Genomic DNA, 20,733 nt, shown 5'->3' on the forward strand with positions numbered 1-20,733 from the left:
GCGACGGGGGCGAGTGCTCTTAGAACGCATCACGTGAACGCACACTTGATGATGTTTGTCACAAACTTGATCGGTCGCACAAAAAGGTGACATGAAATTTAGCAAATGCTGGTGGACTTGATCTACGCTAGTCGCTTTTACTTGACCGGATTCTTCTGACGTCAGGCCTGTGCGGCTCATGTATGCAACTTTAAATGAAAGGTCGTTCCGTATCAAAAACAGTCAAGGCCTCCAAAAGGTAGATGGAACGCTTTTAGGAGGAGGGTGTGGCTCCTTTACAGAAGAACACAAACAAATCCTATTTCTTTTCCTCCCTTTCTATGAGCTCTCACCGATCGGAATCCTTTGCTTTGTTTCCTGCTCGCCCTCAGGTGCCGGAAGCAGCGTGCACCACAAATGCAACAGCGCCAAACATCGCATCATCTCCCCCAAGGTGGACCCCCGTACGGGAGCCTACAGCAGCGCTCACTCTGAAGTACAAAACAACGACGTGTCGGAGGGGAAAACTGAGCACTGCGGCCATGGTGGCACCAAAAGCGGCGGCGGCGGCGGCGGCGCCCGGGAGAAACGGAACGGGAAAGTCCACAAGCCCATCTTGCTGCATCAGAACAGCACGGAGGTGTCATCCACCAACCAGGTGGAGGTGCCTGACACCACCCAGAACTCGCCCGTGTCCATCAGCAGCGGCCTCAACAGCGACCCGGACATGGCCGACAGTCCCGCCGTGACGGGAATGAGTCACGTGGCCTCCGTCATGTCTGGCCTGTCCCAGGGCGTCTTCATGTCGGAAGTGGGCGGAGACCCCGTCTACAGCATGTCTCCGACGGCCGGGCCCAACGCTCACCTCATGGCTGCGGATGGCGGCTCGCAGGCTTTGGTGCACAAGTTCGCTTTCGCCGGCGGAGCCGTGGGCGATCCTGGCAACGCCGCCGACGGCCTGTCCGTGTTGTCCGCCGCTGGGGTTTCGGAGGAACTGGTTCTCTCAAGCAGTCTGGACTCGGGAAGCATCAAGATCCCGGAGACCAACATGAACTTTGACCCCGACTGCTTCCTGAACAACCCCAAACAGGGCCAGACCTACGGAGGCAGCGCAATGAAGACCGAAGGGAATTGCGCCTCGTCGTCCTGCGCGGTCAGCGGCGGTGGCACCGACGGCACGCTGCACGGCTCGCCCTCCGCGACGGACAACGGCTACAGCTTCAGCTCGGCGTTGGTGAAGAACATCAAGACGGAAGACACGTCCTTTGAGCGGCAGCTGGCCAAGGAGAGCGGCTTCCAGGTGGGCGCGGTCGTGAACTGCGGCGGCGGCGGCGTATCTGTGGCACCCGGTGCCGGTTCAGGTCAAGGCGGCCTCACGCTGACCCCAGCGGGCTCCTTGCTTCCTTCTGGCCGAGGTTTAAGTCCGAGCACCACGCTGGAGCAAATGGATTTCAGCGCTATCGATGCCAAGCAGGACTACGCGTCCGCCGCTTCCGCCGTGAGCTTTGCTCAAGCCATGCCAAGTCCTCACATGTCACATCAGAACCGTTCTCCCAGTTTCTTCCTTCAGGATGCTTCTCAGTCCGGCCAGCCGCCGACGGGGAGGGCCGGCATGGGCCAGAAAACGCACACGATGGAGCGCAACAGCCGTGAATCCGGAGCGTACGTGGGGCTGCACGCGATGAAGACGGAATCTCCCGCCGGGAACGGTCACCTCCACCACCACCAGCAGACGCAACATCGGGCCCACTGTAATGGAGGCTCGCCAGCAGACGGCACCGGCCAGACGGGACCCCTGCAGCTGCTGCAGTACCAGGGGACGTTCCCCGGGCTCGGCGATGAGCACGAGGACGTGGCGGCTCTGGAGCCGCCGGCGAGTGTCGCCTCCGGGCAGGCCGGCGTCTCTGAGAACGGAGCGGAGAGTCTGCTCAAGCCAGGAGGTCAAATGCAGGCCTGTGTGGCGGCAAATGCAGAAGGAGGCGCCACTGAGCACTATCTGCAGGCATCAGATGGTGCTGGAGGGAATGGTGGCGGGGGTGAAGTTGTGGCACTTTGCAACGGAACCGGAGATGGCAGCAACCGCACGCCACAGCAACAGCCGCTGCAGCCGCTGCTCCAGGGCGCCAGTTTGGTCCAGGGACTCTACAACGCTGTCTCCAGCCACCAAGGCTTGGGGGGGGCCGCCAGCAACGGAGGGGCAGCGGGGGCGGGCATGGAGATCAGCCTGGATCACTTTGACGTCTCTTTCGGAAACCAGTTCTCGGACCTCATCAACGACTTCATCTCGGCGGATGGCGGCGGAACGGCCATGTCTGCCGGAGGAAGCCTCTACGCTCACCAGCTCGTCACTTCGCGCAGCTCTGAGGGTCCAAACGTTGCCGGCGCGGGCCCCCAACAGGCGCGGGAAGATGCCCGGGCTTCTGGCTACAACCCGTCAGAGCTCTGCCTTCAACCGTGCTGCAGCCCGCAGTCCCTGAGCGGCGGTGCGGGCGCGGCCACAAACGGCGGGGAGGCGGCTTCACTGTCATACATGAATGTCGCCGACGTGGTCTCTGCCGCCGTAGCGCACGGCGCTCTGGGCATGCTCCAGGCCACTGGGCGGCTCTTCATGTTCACGGACTACTCTCCTGAGTGGTCCTATCCTGAGGTGAGTGATTCGATTTGCTCTTTGACTTGAAGGAATCCTAAATGGCGCTCCCTTTGCTTTGGCAAGATGGACTTGGCGTGCTGCGTTTCTACAAGATGCGAAGCGGGGCTGTTTGTGCTCCTGTTGGAATGTCGAAAGTTTTTCACGGTGTCCGCTGGCGTGACGACAGCTAGGACAAGCTCCCGCTTCAGTCAAATAGTCACTTGGGAGCTCCTCGAATGTTCAGCACAATAATACAGAATTCCGTCTGGGAGTAATCATCAGCGTGTCGTTACCGTAACCGTCCACAAGATGGCAGTAAGGCCCAATAGAAAGATTTCACGCCACTCGTTTACAACTGATGTCAATTTTGCTTCTGGGCGGCAGCAAATATGAACTGCGAAAAGCTTCCCTCGTTATTGTTTTTGTTTTGTTTTTTTACTTGACTGAAGCGCTCTATCCAACAGTCCTGTTCATCCAAAATAATTCTTACATGATGCTCACGTTTGCATATTTTTGTCACAGAGATCCGAAACGCGTGGATTGAACAAAATGTTTTGTGGCTGCAGTTTGCACTGCGTGGCATTTTCCAATCTGGAAGGTATTCTGCTCCGTGGGAATAATGATTAAAAACATGAAAGAAAATGACTATTCTGCACTAACATAAATATAAGTTAGATAGCTTTTGCAAAAGAGAACAAAGAAAGAAACGGTTGCAGTCCTCAAATCTCTTCAGCTCCTCATAATCAGCACCACTACTTGTAAGTACAAAATAATTCAGTACTCAACTCCTCCTTTTTTTAAAGCTCTCCATAATCCGATTTAAACGAGGGTGCAATTGCTCTAAAAGCATCTCGGTTGACTTAATCTGTCCATCAGATGGCAACTTGGCCGTGCTGGTCTTTTTGGGAATCAACTTCAATAAACTTGGCCAAGTTGAACGAAATGAAGAAATCTACAGCAGCGTCCTCAACTCCGGTTTTGCAGACGAGACTTTCTTGAAGTTCGCCGCGGTGAAAACCTAAATCAGTGACCGAACTTTGTAATCCGGACAAGACAGTATTTTCAAAAAGGAGACAGATTTGCGCGAAAATAAAAACAACCGCTGTTGCTATGTCGGCGTCAGCCTCGTTTTGTTGGGCGACTCGCAGGCGTTTGCGGTTCGAACGATCGTAGACCGAAGAACTGAAATCCTAAAAGGATCTCGTTTGAGTCTCGTCACGTTTTCTTCAGTGACGGAAAATGTTTTGGATTCCGACGAAGATAAATATTTGTCACTTGCTGTTGACTTTGTGCACTCCACACGCACGCACGTGTTTTGCAGGGTGGTGTGAAAGTGCTGATCACGGGACCTTGGCAAGAATCGCCCTCAAACTACAGCTGCTTATTCGACCAGATCTCAGTTCCGGCCTCTCTCATCCAACCGGGAGTGCTGCGTTGCTACTGCCCAGGTCAGATAAGTCGGCAAATGTCGGCGCGCTCTCCAAATGATTTGCTCTCAACGTGTGGTCCGTGTCTTCAGCTCATGACACGGGTCTGGTGACGCTGCAGGTGGCCGTTAGCAATCACATCATCTCCAGCTCGGTGGTTTTTGAGTACAAAGCTCGCGCGCTTCCGTCGCTGCCCTCCTCGCAGCACGACTGGCTCTCACTGGATGGTAAGTCACGCTCACGCTCTCAAACGCTTCTTTTCAAACATTGCCTTCTAAATCTTGAGGGAATCTCCAAAAAAAAAATCAAATAAAATTGTCTTTCATTTCCTGGACTATATATTATTCCATTCCATACTTTATTTGAGCCGTTTTGGGCATCCTTTGTGAGCATTGTTGTGGCATCGTCAACAGCGTGTTGGCTTTTCATATTGAGCCAACTGCAGTTTCATGAGCCCAACGTAACGAGCTCTGACGCTGCAAGACACGCAGAACATGCCCGTGCCGATGTGAGGCAAAACATTACTGCAGTGACGGGAGAAAGTAGGACGCGGCGAAGCCCGAGTTGGCAGGACAGCTGCATTGCAGACGGCCCTGGAGGGAGTCGCGGCAAATCTCTCCGCCATTCATTCGCGAATGCCTCAGCATCGCTGGCCCATTCACGCAAGCGGCTGAGGAGGTGAAAAACAAGCCCATCCTTTTACCTTGCCGAGTTTAACTCTTTGCTTGCGAGCCGCCGTCGTCCGCTTGCAGCGCTTCATTTTCTGCTTTCGTCGACATTCACGCAAGAAGACGTCGAGCTGTGGCTCCGGTCAGACTCGAGACGCCGACCGTCCGTCATTTGACGACAATTTCTTTATGATTGCGGTTGTCTCGGGGAGAGCCATCCTTCAAAATTGAATGAGCTCATGTTGACAAACGTTCACTAAGCTTGGCGACGTTTTGGAAGCAACTCTTTGCATGTTTCAGGCCAATAATGTGACCGTTGAATGAAGGGACATTTCTCTTGGACCGCAGAAGAAAAATGAGAAATGAAGCAAAAGTCAAATATATTTGTAACTCTCCAACCAGTGCTGCCTTTGGAATTTGCCAAATCGCCAGCAGCATCAAGTCCACTGCCTGAAAAAAAATCGCTCACACGCACGCACACACAGACTCTTGCGCTTTGTTGAAACCGAGCGTGTCTGCTAACTTTGTTCCCAAGTAGGGCAGACTGTGTAAGTGGCGCATGCCGCGGTCGTCGTCATCCTTCACGCTGCGTTTCCGATGCAGTGCGAACGCACGCGCCGACTTGCGCGTCTGATTCTTAAGGCGGCTGACGGAACACTTTGCATTTAGTCATTTGGCAAAAAAATGACAACTTGGTGTTGTGATCATGCTCATGACACTGCTGCCTGCCTGCCTGCCTGCCTTGATTTGTCATAATGCAGAGTGGGGGAAGGGGCGCTTCTTTCTTTTTTTTTTCCGCTTCCTTTGCAGCATTGCAGGTAGGGAGCCATGGGCAGGACACAGCCAGCATTGCTGCACGTCTCTCCAATAAGATTCCGCACTTCCATCCCTGGTCAGGAGTGTGTCCGTGCGTGCGTGCGCGCGCGCGCGTGTGTGGCTCGTTTAGCTGCTGCCGGTCTGCCTCCTCACGCAAGCGAAGCGGCGTGCTGACGGCTGCAAGCAGCACACCGAGCAAGCCCAACACAGCCGCTGGGTGGGCGTAATGCGTTCAATTGTGTTTTAACGAGGCGGCACAGTCCAGCGCGTGCGCGTGCGCGTGCACAACAAACCTGTTTGAATGTGATGCCGTTGCTGTCACGGCGGTAAACAAAGAGGTGAGCGAGGGCTGGAGGAACGATGGCGTCTGTTTACCAGCAGCACGTGCGCACTAGCGCGTGTGCGTGTGCGTGTGCGTGAGGTGAAAGAAGAGGGGCGGGGGCGGGGGCTTTTCGAGCAAGAGGAGCAGCTCTCAGCGCCGCTCTCTCCTCTCACTTCTTCCATTGTTTGAGTTCGCGGTGCAGGCTGACACACACTCGGTCCACCCAACGCGGACGCGGATGTGTTTTCGTCTTTCTTTGTCTGACGAGCTGGGACCAACATTTTTTCTTTTTTTTTTTGGCCTTTGTGTGTGTGGGGGGTGGGGGGGACGCAGCCATGCTGTGGTGCTGCTCGCATGGGTCAGGATAACACCGGTGACCGAACCACCACAGGAGGCGTCTTGTTTTTTCCCACCCGTGTTTGGGATGGACTCAACCCGATGGAAAATAAGATAGAAGGTTAGAACCTCAGGCTACACGCTGTTGTGTTTTTTTTTTTTCTGGCTTGTTGGTTATTGTGTGTGTGCGTGTGCGCGCGTGTGAGCGAGCGAGCGGTCCGAAGAAGTTGAAGTCTCTTGCTGCTGTTGTTTCTGAAACTGTGCTGAGGTGCACTTTAAAACAAATGTTGTCCAAAAGTCTTGCCTCGCTACTACGGCGTGAAATCAAGCAAGCATTTTTATTCTCTTCAGTTTTTTTTTTTGGTTCCGCCCATTATTCACGACAGCCTCATTGAAAAAGTGCCGCGTCTCACATGGCCTATTTTACATGAGCTCAATCTCACGGCACAGCCCCCGAACAAAATGTCACAAAAAGTATCACAATCTTGTTTTGGGAAGTTGGTCAACGTGGGCCCGTTTAGTTGAACACAAAAACTTGTTGGGTGGGCCGCAAACTGCGGGAAACACAAATGTATTCGGCATCGTCATCTCGGGGAAGAGCTTTGAATTGTTGAATTGATGTCGAAAATACTTTATTTTTTCATTTTGGAGCAATAAAGTCACACCTGATGAGCTCAACGTGGTTGAGAATCGGCCTCGTTCCATTTTCAACTGTCCCAAACGATCACGGGGCTGCCAATTGCCGTATTGTCGTGTGTCGCTCTTGTTGATTCAAGCAAAGTCGTGTTTGTCTTCAGTAGCGTCCAGCGATCTTCAAAGTATATCTTTCCATTTATCAGCCAACGATCAATGGAATTTTCTACTCGTCCTTCCATCCAGAGTTTGCCCTCGCTTTGCCGATCAGCTTTCAATTATTTCGTGGATTTGATTGCGCAATGAAGCGAAACTATCAGAGCCGGGCACTTGACCCTTTTTTTGCCGATCGGTCCCCCGCCCTCCGGCCGCGATCTCGGTACCCATCTGGACTCCACCCACTGGCCTAATTCATAAAAATTGTCGGCCCCGAGCGCCAAAACGATGGCGCTGAGCATTTACAGGCTTCAGTCAGACGCGACCAAATGAAAACTCCTTTTCGTGACTGCATGTGGCGGTTGCGATATCATCGCTTCCTTTCAGGAGACGCACAAAATTCTTGTTTCGGGTTCGTTTTCTCCTTCACAGTGGCGCCCGTCGTTATTCATTCATCCCTTGTGCCCGGAATGATAAAAGCTTTGCCACTTGTTGTGTGTCGCTCGGAACGAGTTCCGAGTTGATCTTGAAAAAATTGACACCACGGCGCGTAATTGGCTGACGACCAATCAAGGGTGTGACCCCGCCTACTGTCCGAAGACAGCTGCCATGGGCTCCAGCACACCCGCGACCCTCGTGAGGAGAAGCGGCTCCGATTCTGGATGGACGGATGAACATTTCACCCAACAATTCTGACGCTTGCCACTTTTGGCGTCGTCTGAAAAGTGACTGAGTTGCGTCAGCGATACGTCCTCTTTTTTTCTGCACATGATGTTAAAGAAAAACCCGAAATTGGGACTGCTCGCCGGCCACGACCCGAGGCGCAACCGTGTAGCAACGGTAGATGACACGGAGGTCGCTCGCTCTTGGCATTTTACCGTTGTTGCGACAGAAAGTGTCTCTTGACTTTTCAGACTCGACGTGTAACCTTTTTGGCCGCACAAATGCCAGCCGGCGAAGAGACGCGCTCTCTCTTTTTGTTGCAGGACAAGCAAAGCCGTCACGCTTCGACCTTTGCGAACTGTTGATTCATTTTTCCATATGATTCCAAATTGCACCGCTGGCATCGCGCTCAAACGTGCTACGTCACAATTTGGAAGTTTCTGTTTTTTTTTTTTGGGTGTGTCAGTGTTAGTTTGCCAAATTATGTTGCAAATGCTTTTCTCTCTTTGGCCATGCAAACAGGTTGCAGGCGGGAAAGTTGGAAAACCTGCAGAAAAAAGCATGACTGGAGTTTGACAAGTTTGCTTTCAAATGTTTTGACCAGACAGCATCGGTCGTGGGTTCAAGCCCGGCTCCGGCCAGCCTGTGTGGCGTTTGCATGTTCTCCCCGTGCCTGCGTGGGTTTCCTCCGGGTACTCCGGTTTCCTCCCACATTCCAAAAACATGCATGGCCGATTGAACACTCTCAATTGCTTCAGGTGTGAGTGTGAGCGCGGATGGTTGCTCGTCTCTGTGTGCCCTGCGATTGGCTGGCAACCCGTTCAGGGTGTCCCCCGCCTACTGCCCGAAGATAGCCGGGATAGGCTCCAGCACCCCCCGCGACCCGCGTGAGGAGAAGCGCTACAGAAGATGGATGGATGTTTTGACCAGCTCGATGTCACATGCGTGCTGCTCACGTGTCACAAATTGGCGGCAGGGAGATTAGAAAAAAATGCTTGAGCGCATCTTCATTTGAGGAGAATCAAAGTTGCCTCTTTGAGTTGTTGAGTTAGTTCTGCCGCTTTACGAAGACCTTCCTCAAGTTAATTCTTCACTGGTGCGTCCCATATTTCTCAAACTGCATCGAAGGCACCCGTATTAGACGGAGCTGTCTCCGATACGCCCCAATTTGAACAAAAATACGCCAGTTTAAAACATACGCTAACATGTATGCATGCTAAAACATTAGCGGCTAACGTGGCTAACGGTTAGCACATGCATCCGCAATCCATTCGCAAATTGTGGCGGAACTCTCGTGGTCGTTGTCGTCTGTCATCCGTCGCTCGCAACTTCATTTTGAACCATCGTTAACATCGACGTCCAACGGTTGTCGTTTCTTCGTCCAAATGATGGCAAGCTCCGACTTGATTTGCCGCTCTTCAAAGCGGCAACTAGGACTGCATATCGTCGCTGTCGAGCGCAATAGCCGTCGTGTCAAAATGACGACGTTACAGGAGGTTAAAAAGAAAAAAAAGAGTTCTCCGGCACCGCTTCGTTCAAGTTGTATTTCACATTTGATGACGATTGCAGACTCACGTCGACATCATCCAAGCTCAAAAATACATTCGCTGGCATTGATTAAGAACAAACATGAAGCAGGTGGCGAGCACTCGAAGCCCCGACGATGCAAATGTCACAAAAGCAAAAGTCTGCCTTGAATTATCTTCCCAAACGCCTTCGGAAAGTTCTAAAAAGGATAAATCACCTCACCGCGTCTATGAAGTGGATCTTAATTTGAAGCGGAGACTGAATAAGATAAGATGTCCTTTATTAGTCCCACAATGGGGAAATTTGAGAAACATGTGAAGCAAGTCAGGCGGGGATCGAACCCGCGCCGATCATATGTGCTTGCACCGGAATCCTTGTCATTGACCATTCGACCATCTTCGCCATGACGAGATTCGAACCCAGGCCTCCTGGGGAGACTGGGTCCTGAACGCGGCGCCTCAGACCACTCGGCCATCCTGGCAGCCAGCGAGGGATGACGTCCGTGACGCGAGAGTCCTTCTGCCACGAAGCATTTTAAACAAACAAGCCAACTTCATTATTGTTGGCCCAGACGTTAAATAAAAGCGGAAAAGACGCCACACAGCTTCCGCGAAACGAGGAAACGGCAACACTCCTCAAACAAAAGTTGCGTTCAAGAGCGGCAATGCATTTCCATTCGTTTTTTGGCGATTTGAAGCGCTTTAAATTGGCAAAAGAAATTGACGGAAAAAGTGCAAATGGACCATTTGTGGAAAAGGATGAATTGTTTTGTGGTCGTCTCATGAAGATTTGTTGCCATGTCACGAGATGGTCTGCATCATTTTGTTGGAACGCGCTCGATGACCTCTGAGAAAAGCATCAGAAAGTCGCGGCCAACTTCGTGTCGGCCGCTAAAGTGGCTTCCCGCACGTTGGCCGTCTTCTCGGGTCGCCAGGGGCAACGCAAGTGATTCCTTCTAATGCGAATCCTTGGCAGGCGATAAAATGCGGTCGCGCTCATAAATGTTCCCGCGCTTTTGTCGGACGCCATTTTTCTTCACGTCCGTGCTGATAACGGCCGTCCCGTTAAAAGACTTGATTGGTGGCATTTTTCTCTCTCGGATGGGACCTGTTTTAGCCTCGAGGGGACGGGGGCCGTACTCAAAAGATTTGTCCAGCGGGCCGCGCTCTTCTTTCACTTCATTTTTTGCCACTCGATTGAGAAAAGTGTCCTACTGTGAGGAAAAAGCATCCACAAGGTTGAATCCTGCCGATTGTTGAAAACGGCTCGATTGCTGAATGAATGCGTTGGGCCGAAATGGTGCGAGTGGCGACCCCCCCCCCCCCCTACAACGCCACGAGTGGGAAGGCGCCAACGATGTCAGTGTGTTGATGCACTTGTGTTTGGCTGCTCACCTTCCCAGTCTCCTCCCCCATCCCCCCCCCCCCCCGCGGTGGACGTGCGTGGCATTCGGAGCGAGCGAGCGGCAGGCAGGCAGCAGCTGGAAATGACATCATCTGCACTGCAGCACACTGCAGCACTGAGCCCGAACAAAGACATGTCAGCGTGCTGCTAACGACCCGCTCGGCGCTCGGCGCTCGGCGCTCGGGCGTTTGCCTTGACCCGCGTTGCCGTGCGCTGAGCCCGCCACTCCAAATGCGGCCTTAGCGGACGAGGCCGGATTGGCGCTCATGAGCCGGTCGATTGCTGAAGATGCCGTCAGCGGATGCGTCTTTTGCAGCGCTGTCGATCAGACGGAGCTTTTGGCGCCGAGGGAAGCGACGTGATGCGAATGAACGCGTCGCCGCGCGCTGTCCCCGAGTGCAGCAATTTAGCAGCCGATGACGTGACGTGTGCTTCTTTGACCTCTTTGAGTGCCGGCTGCTGTCAAGCAAAAATGGCAGCGTGTCGTCTTGGCTTTTGAACGCTCGCCACTTTTAGCCGATGACAAAGTGGGCCAAGTAGCCGACCCAGAAAGCGCAGTCAGGAAGACTCATCAAAGCGGTTTCATGTTTTCCCTGGATTTTTTTTTCTCCTTGCCTTCATCAATAAGCCGCTAGACGACAGCCCATGCGCGCTCCGCCATGTTGCGCGCTCCGCCATGTTGCTGTCGCCTGCTTAGCGCTCAGCAGCACGTTTCCACACAAACGGCCTCATGGTGGCTAAATGGGGAATGCTAATGCCGTCCGTCTCCTCTACTCCCCACTGCAGTGAATACACACCACAGTCTTTGTGAGTGGCTTCAATGTAAGAGTTATTAGCTGAAGGGGGAGCTTGCCGTCTCGTGATCCAATTCTTTCGTTCGAACTGTTGTAGCGACGCGGTAGTGGATTTTCCTTCATAGTTTCAGCAAAGCTACCGAAGCCCGAGGAATTGGGCCGAGCGCGAGACGTGCACGGCAAAAGATTGACACCTTGTCAGTCATGCCTTCTGTCTCTGACAAATCGTAGGAAGAATCTGAATCCCAATTTATTGTCATTGCACAAGTGCAAATATAATAAATAATTCCATTAAATAGATGAATGAAATTAATGAAAGATGAAATCATTCAATAATAACTAAAAACATCCTAAAAATAAAAGCTGTATGGAAGTGCTGTCAAAGCGAAGGCACTTCCTTGGTGATGTAGGCGACGGCTTCTTCCTCAAGGACTCTGCTCATGCTTGCGATTGATCGGTCACGCGCCCGCTTATCGCCGGGATGGCCGAGCGGCGAGTCGAGACTCGTGTTGGAGAGGCCTTGAGTCCCGCTTGTCCTGTGCAAGAGGGGGGGAGCAGGTGAATGTCATTGCTCGGCCTGTTCATCTTGTTGAGCTTCCCCACAGCAGCTGATTGAGCGTCTCGTTAGGATAAAGTTGACGATTGATGTGATTGTTGTCACTCACTTCTCAGTCAGATGAATGATGATTAGCCACGTCTTGGAATAGCTCCAAGAGGGACCTTGTCATTTACTGCTTATGTCACGAGTGGTTGACGGTCGCGGTTCAAGGGGCTTCGGCAGGTCGCGTGTGCCGATACGACGGCAAACGCATGCATTCATTTTCACGCCGGATCAAACTAAATTGTGTTCCTCGTCTGTCTCGGCCAGATAACCAGTTCCGAATGTCTATCCTGGAGCGCTTGGAGCAGATGGAGAGGAGGATGGCGGAGATGGCCGGCCAGCAGCAACAGAGCAGCGCCGGGAGTGGTGGTGGCGGAGCAGGAGGAGGAACGGCAGGAAGCGGCGGAGGAGCGGGAGTGGGAGACGGCGACAGCCAGACGCAGGTAAGCAGCTGCTGGCGCTACTCGCACGACAACTCCAACAATCGGGTCTTCCGGTCCCGCCGGACGCCCATTTTTGGGGCGGGGGGGCTGAAAAAGGTTTAGATAAACAGAGGCCCGAGGTTGATTTTAGTCCGGCCCACGAATCGGCCCTCGTGCGTGTGATGAGACTCGTCCGACCAAAACGTAATCCGAAGGCGTCGTTAGCGCCGCGAGCAACTGTTTGTGTGAGGCAGCAGCGTGCGCTCAAGCGTGTCTGGATTTCCTGATTCTGACACCACATAACGCGCGCCTCCCACCTGCTACTGGGGCAAACCATTACAAGAGGGGGCGGGGCAATACCACCAACAGAGGGGAAGTCAAACTGTTGACCCACTTCAGTTTGCCACCATAATAAGATAAGCGGATTTGTTGTAGGGAGGATTGTGGTATTGCCCCCCCCCCTTTTTGTGTTGGTATGCCCCAGTAGCAGGCAGGAGGGGCGCGGCTTACGTGATGTCAGAATCAGGAAATTGCTGTCTCACGTCTCTTCGTACTCAAACATTTGGTCTTTAAATAAAATGCGCGGACGCTTTTTTTCTTTCAGAAGAGGATTTTCTTGATATGTTACATCGCTGCCTTCCTCTTGGTCAAGCATCATAATACTTTGGTCTTAAACTCGACATTGTTGGCAAACACAAATAAAAATGCGTGTCGTCGGAAAGGAACGTAGCGTGACGTTTGACTCGTGTGTGTGTGTTTGGCAGCGCGGCGCCGGCCCAACGCAGGCCAGCAGCTCGTTTGAGAGCCGCGTGGTTGTGGTTTGTGAGAAGATGATGAGCAGGACCTGTTGGGCCAAATCCAAACATTTAATCCACTCCAAGACCTTCCGAGGCATGACGCTCCTTCACCTGGCCGCTGGCCAAGGCTACGCCACCCTCATCCAGACGCTCATCAAGTGGCGGTGGGAACAAAATACTGACACGGCGCCGATCATGTGCCGGCATGTCATTTGATTTTGGGTCGTCTTCCATCCAGCACCAAACATGCTGATAGCATCGATCTGGAGTTGGAGGTGGACCCTCTCAATGTGGATCACTTCTCCTGCACGCCTCTGGTAAGCGAGTTGAGCATCTTTAGCTTGATTTTGAGCATTTTCTTTTGGCATTCCGCTGCATCTGTGTGGCGTTTCTGCTACGGTGCCAGATGTGGGCGTGCGCGCTGGGTCACCTGGAAGCAGCCGTGGTTTTGTACAAGTGGGATCGGCGGGCCCTGGCCATTCCAGATTCTTTGGGCCGTCTACCTCTTTCCATCGCTCGCTCTCGGGGTCACACCAAATTGGCGGAATGTCTGGAGCAACTGCAGCGGGAGGAGCGGCAGCCCCCGGCGGCGCTCCCCCCTACGACTCGTATGGCCTTCTCGCCAGCGCCCGACGCCCCCGCGACAGACAGCTGGATGCTCAGCTGGGCCGATGAAAATGTCAAGAGAGGCGGTCCGGCGACGACGACAAGCGCATCCGCCAACACCGGCCTCAATCCAGGCTCGTCGCTTTCTTTCGAATGATGCCCGTTTCATTTTCTCTGAATCGCTGCAGCTAATCGGAGCGTCTTGTGTGTTTTGCAGACTTGAGGAGGCCCAGGTCGGAACCTTCAAGCTACTACAGCAGCGAGGGACAAAGAGACCTCCCGCTTGCGAAAAAGCATAAACCCAACCCGCAGCAGTTTCAGACGCGACCCGACAAGGCCGTGTCGGTTCCTCTCGGCCTGGAGCAGCAGCAGCACGAGATGTCGTCTTGCCACAAGAGCCGGTCCTCAGGGAGCCTGGACAAGAGTGTGTCTCTCGGAGGCAGCACGTGGGCCGCCCGCCGGACCGCCAGGGACACTTTCTCCGGCAGCAACATGGGCAGGAAGGGCGCTTTGGGGAAGGAGAAACCGGTCTGCCGCTTACGTCAGCGGGAGCAGCTCGGCATGCCGGTCATGGCGGACGGAAGCGTGGCCGACGCGGAAATGCTCTCGTATCGGGACGATCCGGAGAATCGCGATTGTCTCACGCAGATGGATGACCTGCAGGTGAGAACGACATTTTCGGTCGTCGGCGGGCGCCGACTTTTCACCGGTGGAAACTTGCGGTGCATGTATGCCGCCGGACACGATTTCTCTCCGCCGTCGCAGGTTGCCAACGGTCGACTTGATTGTCATCTTGTGATGGTTTTTAGTCCAGCTGCTTTTCTATTTCCGCAAAGGCAGCGTTCAACAATGCCACGATTCTTACACAGCGTTTGCCGTCACAAAAGCCAAACAGTCCACCTCGCCTTTCAGGTCATTGTTGTTCTTTCAGCATCGGTCACCAATCGTCCGCGTTCGTCTCATCAAAACAGGCAAACATGATGTCGCTGGCCGAGCAGATCATCGAGGCGACACCGGAGCGGATCAAGAGGGAGCACTTTTCTTCGGCGGACTCGTTGCCCGCAGACACGTCAGGCGTTAACAACACCATGAACTGGCTGGCCAACTACCTGGGCGATGTGCAACAGCCGCCCGGCATCTTGCACTTACGGTACGACGGCGCCTTGCGTGCAAAGCGAGCGTCGCCTTCGTTAGATGAGCCTGTCTTCCAAGAAGTTCGCAGGCAATCCGAGTGGCACCGAGGTGCGGCTAGGCCGGGGCTCGTCAACATTCTGAAAATTGTGAAAAGGGCCACTTGACCCTATTTTGCCGGTCCGTCGGCCGTTCGCCACCTGGGCACCCTTCCGTCATCGTCCGTCCGTCCTTATTCTTAAAAATCATCGTCCTCGTCCTTTTCAAGAGCTTCCTCCCTTACTGCTCATCAATCCCGCCCCTCCGCACAAAAAATAAAAAAAGCCGCTGCGACGCCGTCCCTGCTTGGGCGTCCAGTCTCGGAGGCGCGCAACACAGCTAGCTTTCTTAACCGGCCGGGAGGATCTTGCGGATTGAATTGTTGCCGACTGTTTACGTGTCAAGCAAGTCGGCATCGAGCGGCCAACACGACCGCCGTCGGTCGCCACGCATGCAAAAACGCTCGCCACCAATTCACATTCCATCTGAAGTCGTGTTTTGGCGCAAGACTGGCTGGACGTCGTCATTGAAATCGCCGTCCGGTTAGAAACGATTCTCGGGAAGGACCAAAACCCGCTTTTGTCCTTGCTTAGTCCCTCCTTTAAAAAAACAAAAAACTTTTCTTCCTCCATCCGCCATCCCCAAAATGGCCGACCAACCCGGACGGACGGTCGGACCGTTCCGTCCATCTCTGCTGATTTCCTTGCATCGATGTAGAAGTCATCATTTAAAAATGGACTTCGAAATGAAGATTGTCCATCTTGATATTCATCAATTTCCTATCTTGGTAAATGATAAGAAACCATAACTTGCAAAGGTGTTTTTTCAGAAGCGCGTATCTTCCACTCAAAAGCTGTGCTGATCTCAAATCCATTGAAAAGAATAATATCCGTTGCCGAGCCCAAGTAGTTGACTAAAAAGGTCCAAGACCGACGGCGTGAATTCCTGATGAGGGCGAAGCGACGTCCACCTTGCCAGTGAGCAGACAGAAAGCAAACGTAAACGTTCCCTTCCTTCCGCAGATCTGCGTACAACCATCCCTCGAACGCATCGGCCAACCCCAACCTGAGTCCTGGGGGGTCCCCGCTGGGAGAGGGACCCTTGGAGCGGCCCACGCTTCCTTCGCCGGCAGACTGGAGCGACTTCATCAATGCGTCCAACAGCAAAGTGGAGCGAGACCTGGCCCAGCTCACTCTGTCCGATCCAGAACAACGAGAGCTGTACGAAGCTGCCCGTCTCGTTCAGACCGCTTTCCGCAAGTACAAGGTACGGGCCCCGTTCCGTCTGCGTTCCGTGGAAAGCGTGCACTCGTAGTACTCGTGCCGTTTTGCAGAGACGTTGACGGGTCGCGGTGAAGGTGAAGGTCATTTTGTTGCGGTGGGGGAATGCAGCGTTTCGTATCCGTCGTGTTCTTCTTTCCTTTGCCAACGTGCACATGACAATGTGAAGAAAAATGTCGCGGGGATCTCAGCATGAGAAATGGCTTGAGCAGAGCATGTAACGTTTTGCATTGTCCTCCATCTCGCTGCTCCTGGTGACGCTTTCTCTGCTGTTTGGTGAATGGAGCCTGCTGCCCCCCCCACCTCCGACTCTCGCTTTCTCTCATTTGATCAACTGTTTGCTGTCCTTTGTCTCTCCGGCGCCCGCCTTATCTGCAAGCTAATGACGAGGGGGACGTTGGGCAAGTCGACCGAGGCCGGACGCAAACTCGGCCGGCGTTGACGTGAAGACCTCAAGAGACTGGACGCAGCCGCTCGTGTCCAAGGTGGCAAATAGCAGGTTATGATTTGGCGTCTGACCCGTGCCGCTCTCCTCTCCAACAGGGGCGGCCGCTTCGAGAGCAACAGGAAGTCGCCGCCGCCGTTGTTCAGCGTTGTTACAAGAAATACAAACAGGTTGGAACGTTTGTGTTCGTTTTGGAGCGACTCCACAGTGGCTCTCATGACTAACGCGGTCCGAAAAGTCTGACTACGAAAGCAAACGTCCTCGTAGGCAATAACGGAACTCCGGTTCATAGTTTAGCGTGCGGAAAACTCAAACTGGCTCATGAAATGCAGAAAGAAACATTTTCTTTGGTCTTTCCTGAAGCCGCTCGATGGCGTGCGTCCGCGTGTCAATGAGGAGGCGAGCGAGTGGACGAGGACTTGTTGTTCGGAACAGAATGCGCCGTTTTCGCACTTTGGCAAGTCTCGTCTTTTCCGTCAAAGATCTTGTGCGTGTTTTTTTTAGCCCCGTCGTGACGTATTGAGCAGTCGCGCTCAAAAAAGGTTTTGCGGTCCGATTCCAGAAGATAAGCAGCACGATGTTGATCCAAAAGTCGCACCAATGAACAAAAATGGGACAAAATTTCGGCCTGGAAAAAGTGTCAAAAACGAATCATGTGAAAAGTAGGACAAACAAAAAACGGGGTTCCGCCTGCTGTCACCAACTCAAACGCTGATCCAAGTGAGTCGTTACATCACCGCCGTACTTCACTAACAGCACCTTTTTTTTTTTTTTTTACGCAAGCTCACATGGATAGCCTTGAAGGTAAACATGTTGTCAAGCAGATGTTGCCAAAAAGCCGTCCGGTGTGGACCCAGCCTGATCTTTTGCTCCCCTTTGCAGTACGCACTTTATAAGAAGATGACGCAGGCCGCCATCCTTATCCAGAGTAAATTCCGCAGCTACCACGAGCAGAAGAAGTTCCAGCAGAGCAGGAGGGCCGCCGTGCTCATTCAGCAATACTACCGCAGCTACAAGGAGTTTGGCAAGCTCAAGCCTCACCAGCGCGGGGCTGCCGCTGCCCTGGTGCAGCACAAATTGAGGTAGACATCAAATCACGACGGCGCCGCTGGAAGATTTGCTCCTGAATGGAGCTCGCGAAAAGAAATGAAATGAAAAAAAAATCTCATCAAAAATGCCAATGGAAAAAAAATCTCATCAAAAATGCCACTGGAATTTCCTTCCGTTTTGCAAGCTGTGATATCCACAAAAGAGCCAACGTGTCTGGAATTACAAAGCATTTGTCTTAACGCTCGGCCACAAACGCTGACTTTTTGGGAGGGCTTGACTTTTGTAGAGGCTGCGTTCGTCTTGCGACATCATCGCTGGTCGTTCCCAACCCAAAAAAAAAAATTAATTAAACTGAGCGGAAATTGAAACCGATACGAATGTGGACTGAAATCGGATCCTTTTTTGTTTTGTTTTCCAGCAATTCACTTTCGTTAGCAGTTGTCGAGGACGAACATGACAGCGTTAAAAGTTGTTGAAAGAAAAGTGACAGTTGCTTACAAAAATGTGAAATGTCCATCCGTCCTTTATCCGATTCGCTTTCTCCTCGCGAGGGTCGCGGGCGTGCTGGCGCCTATCCCGGCCGTCTTCGGTCGCAGGGCACTCAAAGCAACGGGAATATCGGTTTCTTTTTTTTAGAGACAACAAATCTTTTTTGTCTTTATTAGGATCTGTTTTCTTTCTTACCTTGGTCATCATTGACCAAAATAGAGCAACATGATCTTGGATCTCCTTTTATAAGATGCTGACTTTTCGATGCTTATGAATGATTTTTTTTGCTTAGTTTTACAACTTTTTCCAATTGAAAAAAAATGCACCTTTCGTCAGGACCTCCTATTTGGTTTCCTCGCTTCCGAGTCCGACTGACGTTTTCCGCGCTTTCTTTGTTTGTCCCGCAGAGGCAGTCTGCTCACCAAGAGGCAGGCTCAAGCCGCCAGGAAGATCATGAGGTTTCTGCGCCGTTGCCGCCACAGGTAAGCTTCCAGTTTGAGCGCAAGAAAGCAACTCAACTCAAATCGACCGCACCGTCGATCGTCTTGACCTGATGAGTGTTGGGCTTTTTTTTTTGGACTGTTTGTTATTTTGTTTGGGATGTGGTCGCCCCCTCCTCTGACTGTAATTGGCCCCCCCCACCTCCCGCCGAGTGCCTACTGTGTGCTAATAGCTGTCTGCTATTGTTTTGCTGTTTACGCCAAGCCCCTTGATGGACCGTAGACTGTTCAAGCGGGTGAGTGCTGCCTCAGCAACTCAGTTCGTGCCTCGCTCGCTCGCTCGCTCGCTCGCTCTCTCTTCCTCTGTCCAAAGATCTCCTCCTGCGCTCTTGGCCTTTGCATTTTCACCCGCTCGTTTTCTCTTTTCCTCTCGCTCTGTCTTTGCCGCTTCTCTTGCGAGCCAACTTGTCCCTCCATCACTTTTGCTTGATGCCTGCTTGCATGAGGGCTGCCACAGCTGGAGCCGCAGGTGTGTTGAAAAGCGTCCGACTTTTGTCAAACTCATGGAAATGGTGCAACGGGCTTCTTCTCTTGACTTGTCTCTCTCTCCTTAGATTTTGCTTTCATTTCAGTTGGGGGGCGATTTACACAGAAAGCGCGCCGGGTTGCTTTCCTTTTCTTTTTGTCATTCTTTTTGATCGCATCTTTCTCTGCTGCATGTCAAGTGTGGGCAGGCCCGAAGGCATGCAACGCGCCTCGTAATGTTGTTTTCTCAACACGTCGCCCTTTTTACGAGCTGGCTGCTTGTCTTGTTTCGTGCCACTTGACGGCCCGCAAAGGACTGAAGCCGTCTCGTTCATGGACGACCAAAACTGTCGAAAGTTGAAACTGTCGGGTGACAAATTAAAGGAAAAAAGTTGCGATATAATAATAATAATAATATTCCCTTTATTAGTCCCACAATGGGGAAATTGGAGATTCGAACCCAGGCCTCCTGGGGAGACTGGGTCCTGAACGCGGCGCCTTAGACCACTCGGCCATCTCGTCTTATCAGCGGATAACGCTGGACTCATCTGCACGCGGTCATCTTTTTCCGCTGGATTCCTTTAACTCGTCACCCGTCTGTCGATTTCTTCTGCAAAACTCAAGAGGCAGGATTGTGCGACGTTTTGCACCCGAATATTGTCTGGGCTGTCTAATAGGTCACACCGTCAGGAAAGCATTTAGGTCGGAGGGAGAAAAAAAAAACAATAGATTCCTCTTCCCCCCCTGGGAGTGCAGTAATGAATTCTCAGCTCCAGGGAGTACACACACGCACACACACACACACACACACGCACGCGCGCCATGCAGACGCTCTTGAATATCACAATGACAAAAACGTTTAGCAAAGTTGAAGCCTCAATGGTTGATAATTGGAAGCCATGTTGAGGAGGAGCTTGAAGACATGAATTGCATTTGCAGAAGTTTTCGTGGCCAAGGATGATTTGCAACGAGCATGTTTTGTTTACAAACGTGATCATGGAATTTCAAAGTGGTTTCTCAAGGCTTCGCTGCAAAGCTGAATCAATAGCAACTGAAAATGTTTTTGGGATCAAGATGAGATTGAAGATAAAAAGTTGGTCTGTGTAATCCCGTCACTTTGTGAAACGCCATTTTGCATTTCGTCGGTGTGTGTGCGATTATGTTTTTTGTTTTTTTTTTAATGACCAGCACTTCCTTTCGCAGGGCTGCCGCCGTGCTGCTGCCGTCGATTTTGAGCGAGTGACTTCAAACTTGAGCTTTAACGTTGATGGTCCTGTCTCTCTGTGTGCGTGTGTGTTGCAGAGTGAAAGAATTGAAAAAGGCCAACAAGGAACTTGAGCCCGCTCAGAAGCCCCCCCTCACAATGTGACGTCGCGCCTTCTTTTTCTTTGGACCCACGACATTGAACAGCAGAAGTGGATGAAAAATAGCATCAGCGCAAAATCTTCTGCAACCGCCCCAACACACACACACATATTTTCACTTGGAGAGTTGCAACTTCTACTATGGATTTCTAAATTTGTTGGTGGGGGGGGGGGTGTTGCAAGCAGATTT

General features: G+C 52.4%; 1 protein-coding gene across 11 annotated transcripts in view; it reads left to right on the top strand.

Annotated features, from left to right (window-relative positions):
* Window positions 1-20,709, top strand: part of camta1a (calmodulin binding transcription activator 1a) — a 218,991-nt gene extending 198,282 nt beyond the window's left edge. For 4 of the 11 annotated variants that reach the window (XM_088291832.1, XM_088291827.1, XM_088291833.1 and 1 more), the window contains 14 exons: window positions 372-2,626; window positions 3,930-4,056; window positions 4,128-4,262; window positions 12,223-12,398; window positions 13,142-13,338; window positions 13,413-13,491; window positions 13,581-13,914; window positions 13,998-14,443; window positions 14,752-14,930; window positions 15,973-16,216; window positions 16,774-16,845; window positions 17,459-17,757; window positions 18,622-18,696; window positions 20,482-20,709. In XM_088291832.1, coding sequence (XP_088147958.1) covers window positions 372-2,626; window positions 3,930-4,056; window positions 4,128-4,262; window positions 12,223-12,398; window positions 13,142-13,338; window positions 13,413-13,491; window positions 13,581-13,914; window positions 13,998-14,443; window positions 14,752-14,930; window positions 15,973-16,216; window positions 16,774-16,845; window positions 17,459-17,757; window positions 18,622-18,696; window positions 20,482-20,548 — 4,685 coding nt within the window. In that variant the 3' untranslated portion in view covers window positions 20,549-20,709. Of the gene's footprint in view, window positions 1-371; window positions 2,627-3,929; window positions 4,057-4,127; window positions 4,263-12,222; window positions 12,399-13,141; window positions 13,339-13,412; window positions 13,492-13,580; window positions 13,915-13,997; window positions 14,444-14,751; window positions 14,931-15,972; window positions 16,217-16,773; window positions 16,846-17,458; window positions 17,758-18,621; window positions 18,697-18,919; window positions 18,951-20,481 lie in introns of all 11 variants that reach the window. The other 7 variants (XM_088291837.1, XM_088291829.1, XM_088291830.1 and 4 more) reach the window with 5 other exon arrangements.
* Window positions 20,710-20,733: the final 24 nt, after the last annotated feature.

Source organism: Idiotropiscis lumnitzeri, chromosome 3, assembly GCF_059441095.1.
Source record: "Idiotropiscis lumnitzeri isolate Australia: NSW breed Sydney's pygmy pipehorse chromosome 3, RoL_Ilum_1.0, whole genome shotgun sequence".
Classification (NCBI taxonomy): domain Eukaryota; kingdom Metazoa; phylum Chordata; class Actinopteri; order Syngnathiformes; family Syngnathidae; genus Idiotropiscis; species Idiotropiscis lumnitzeri.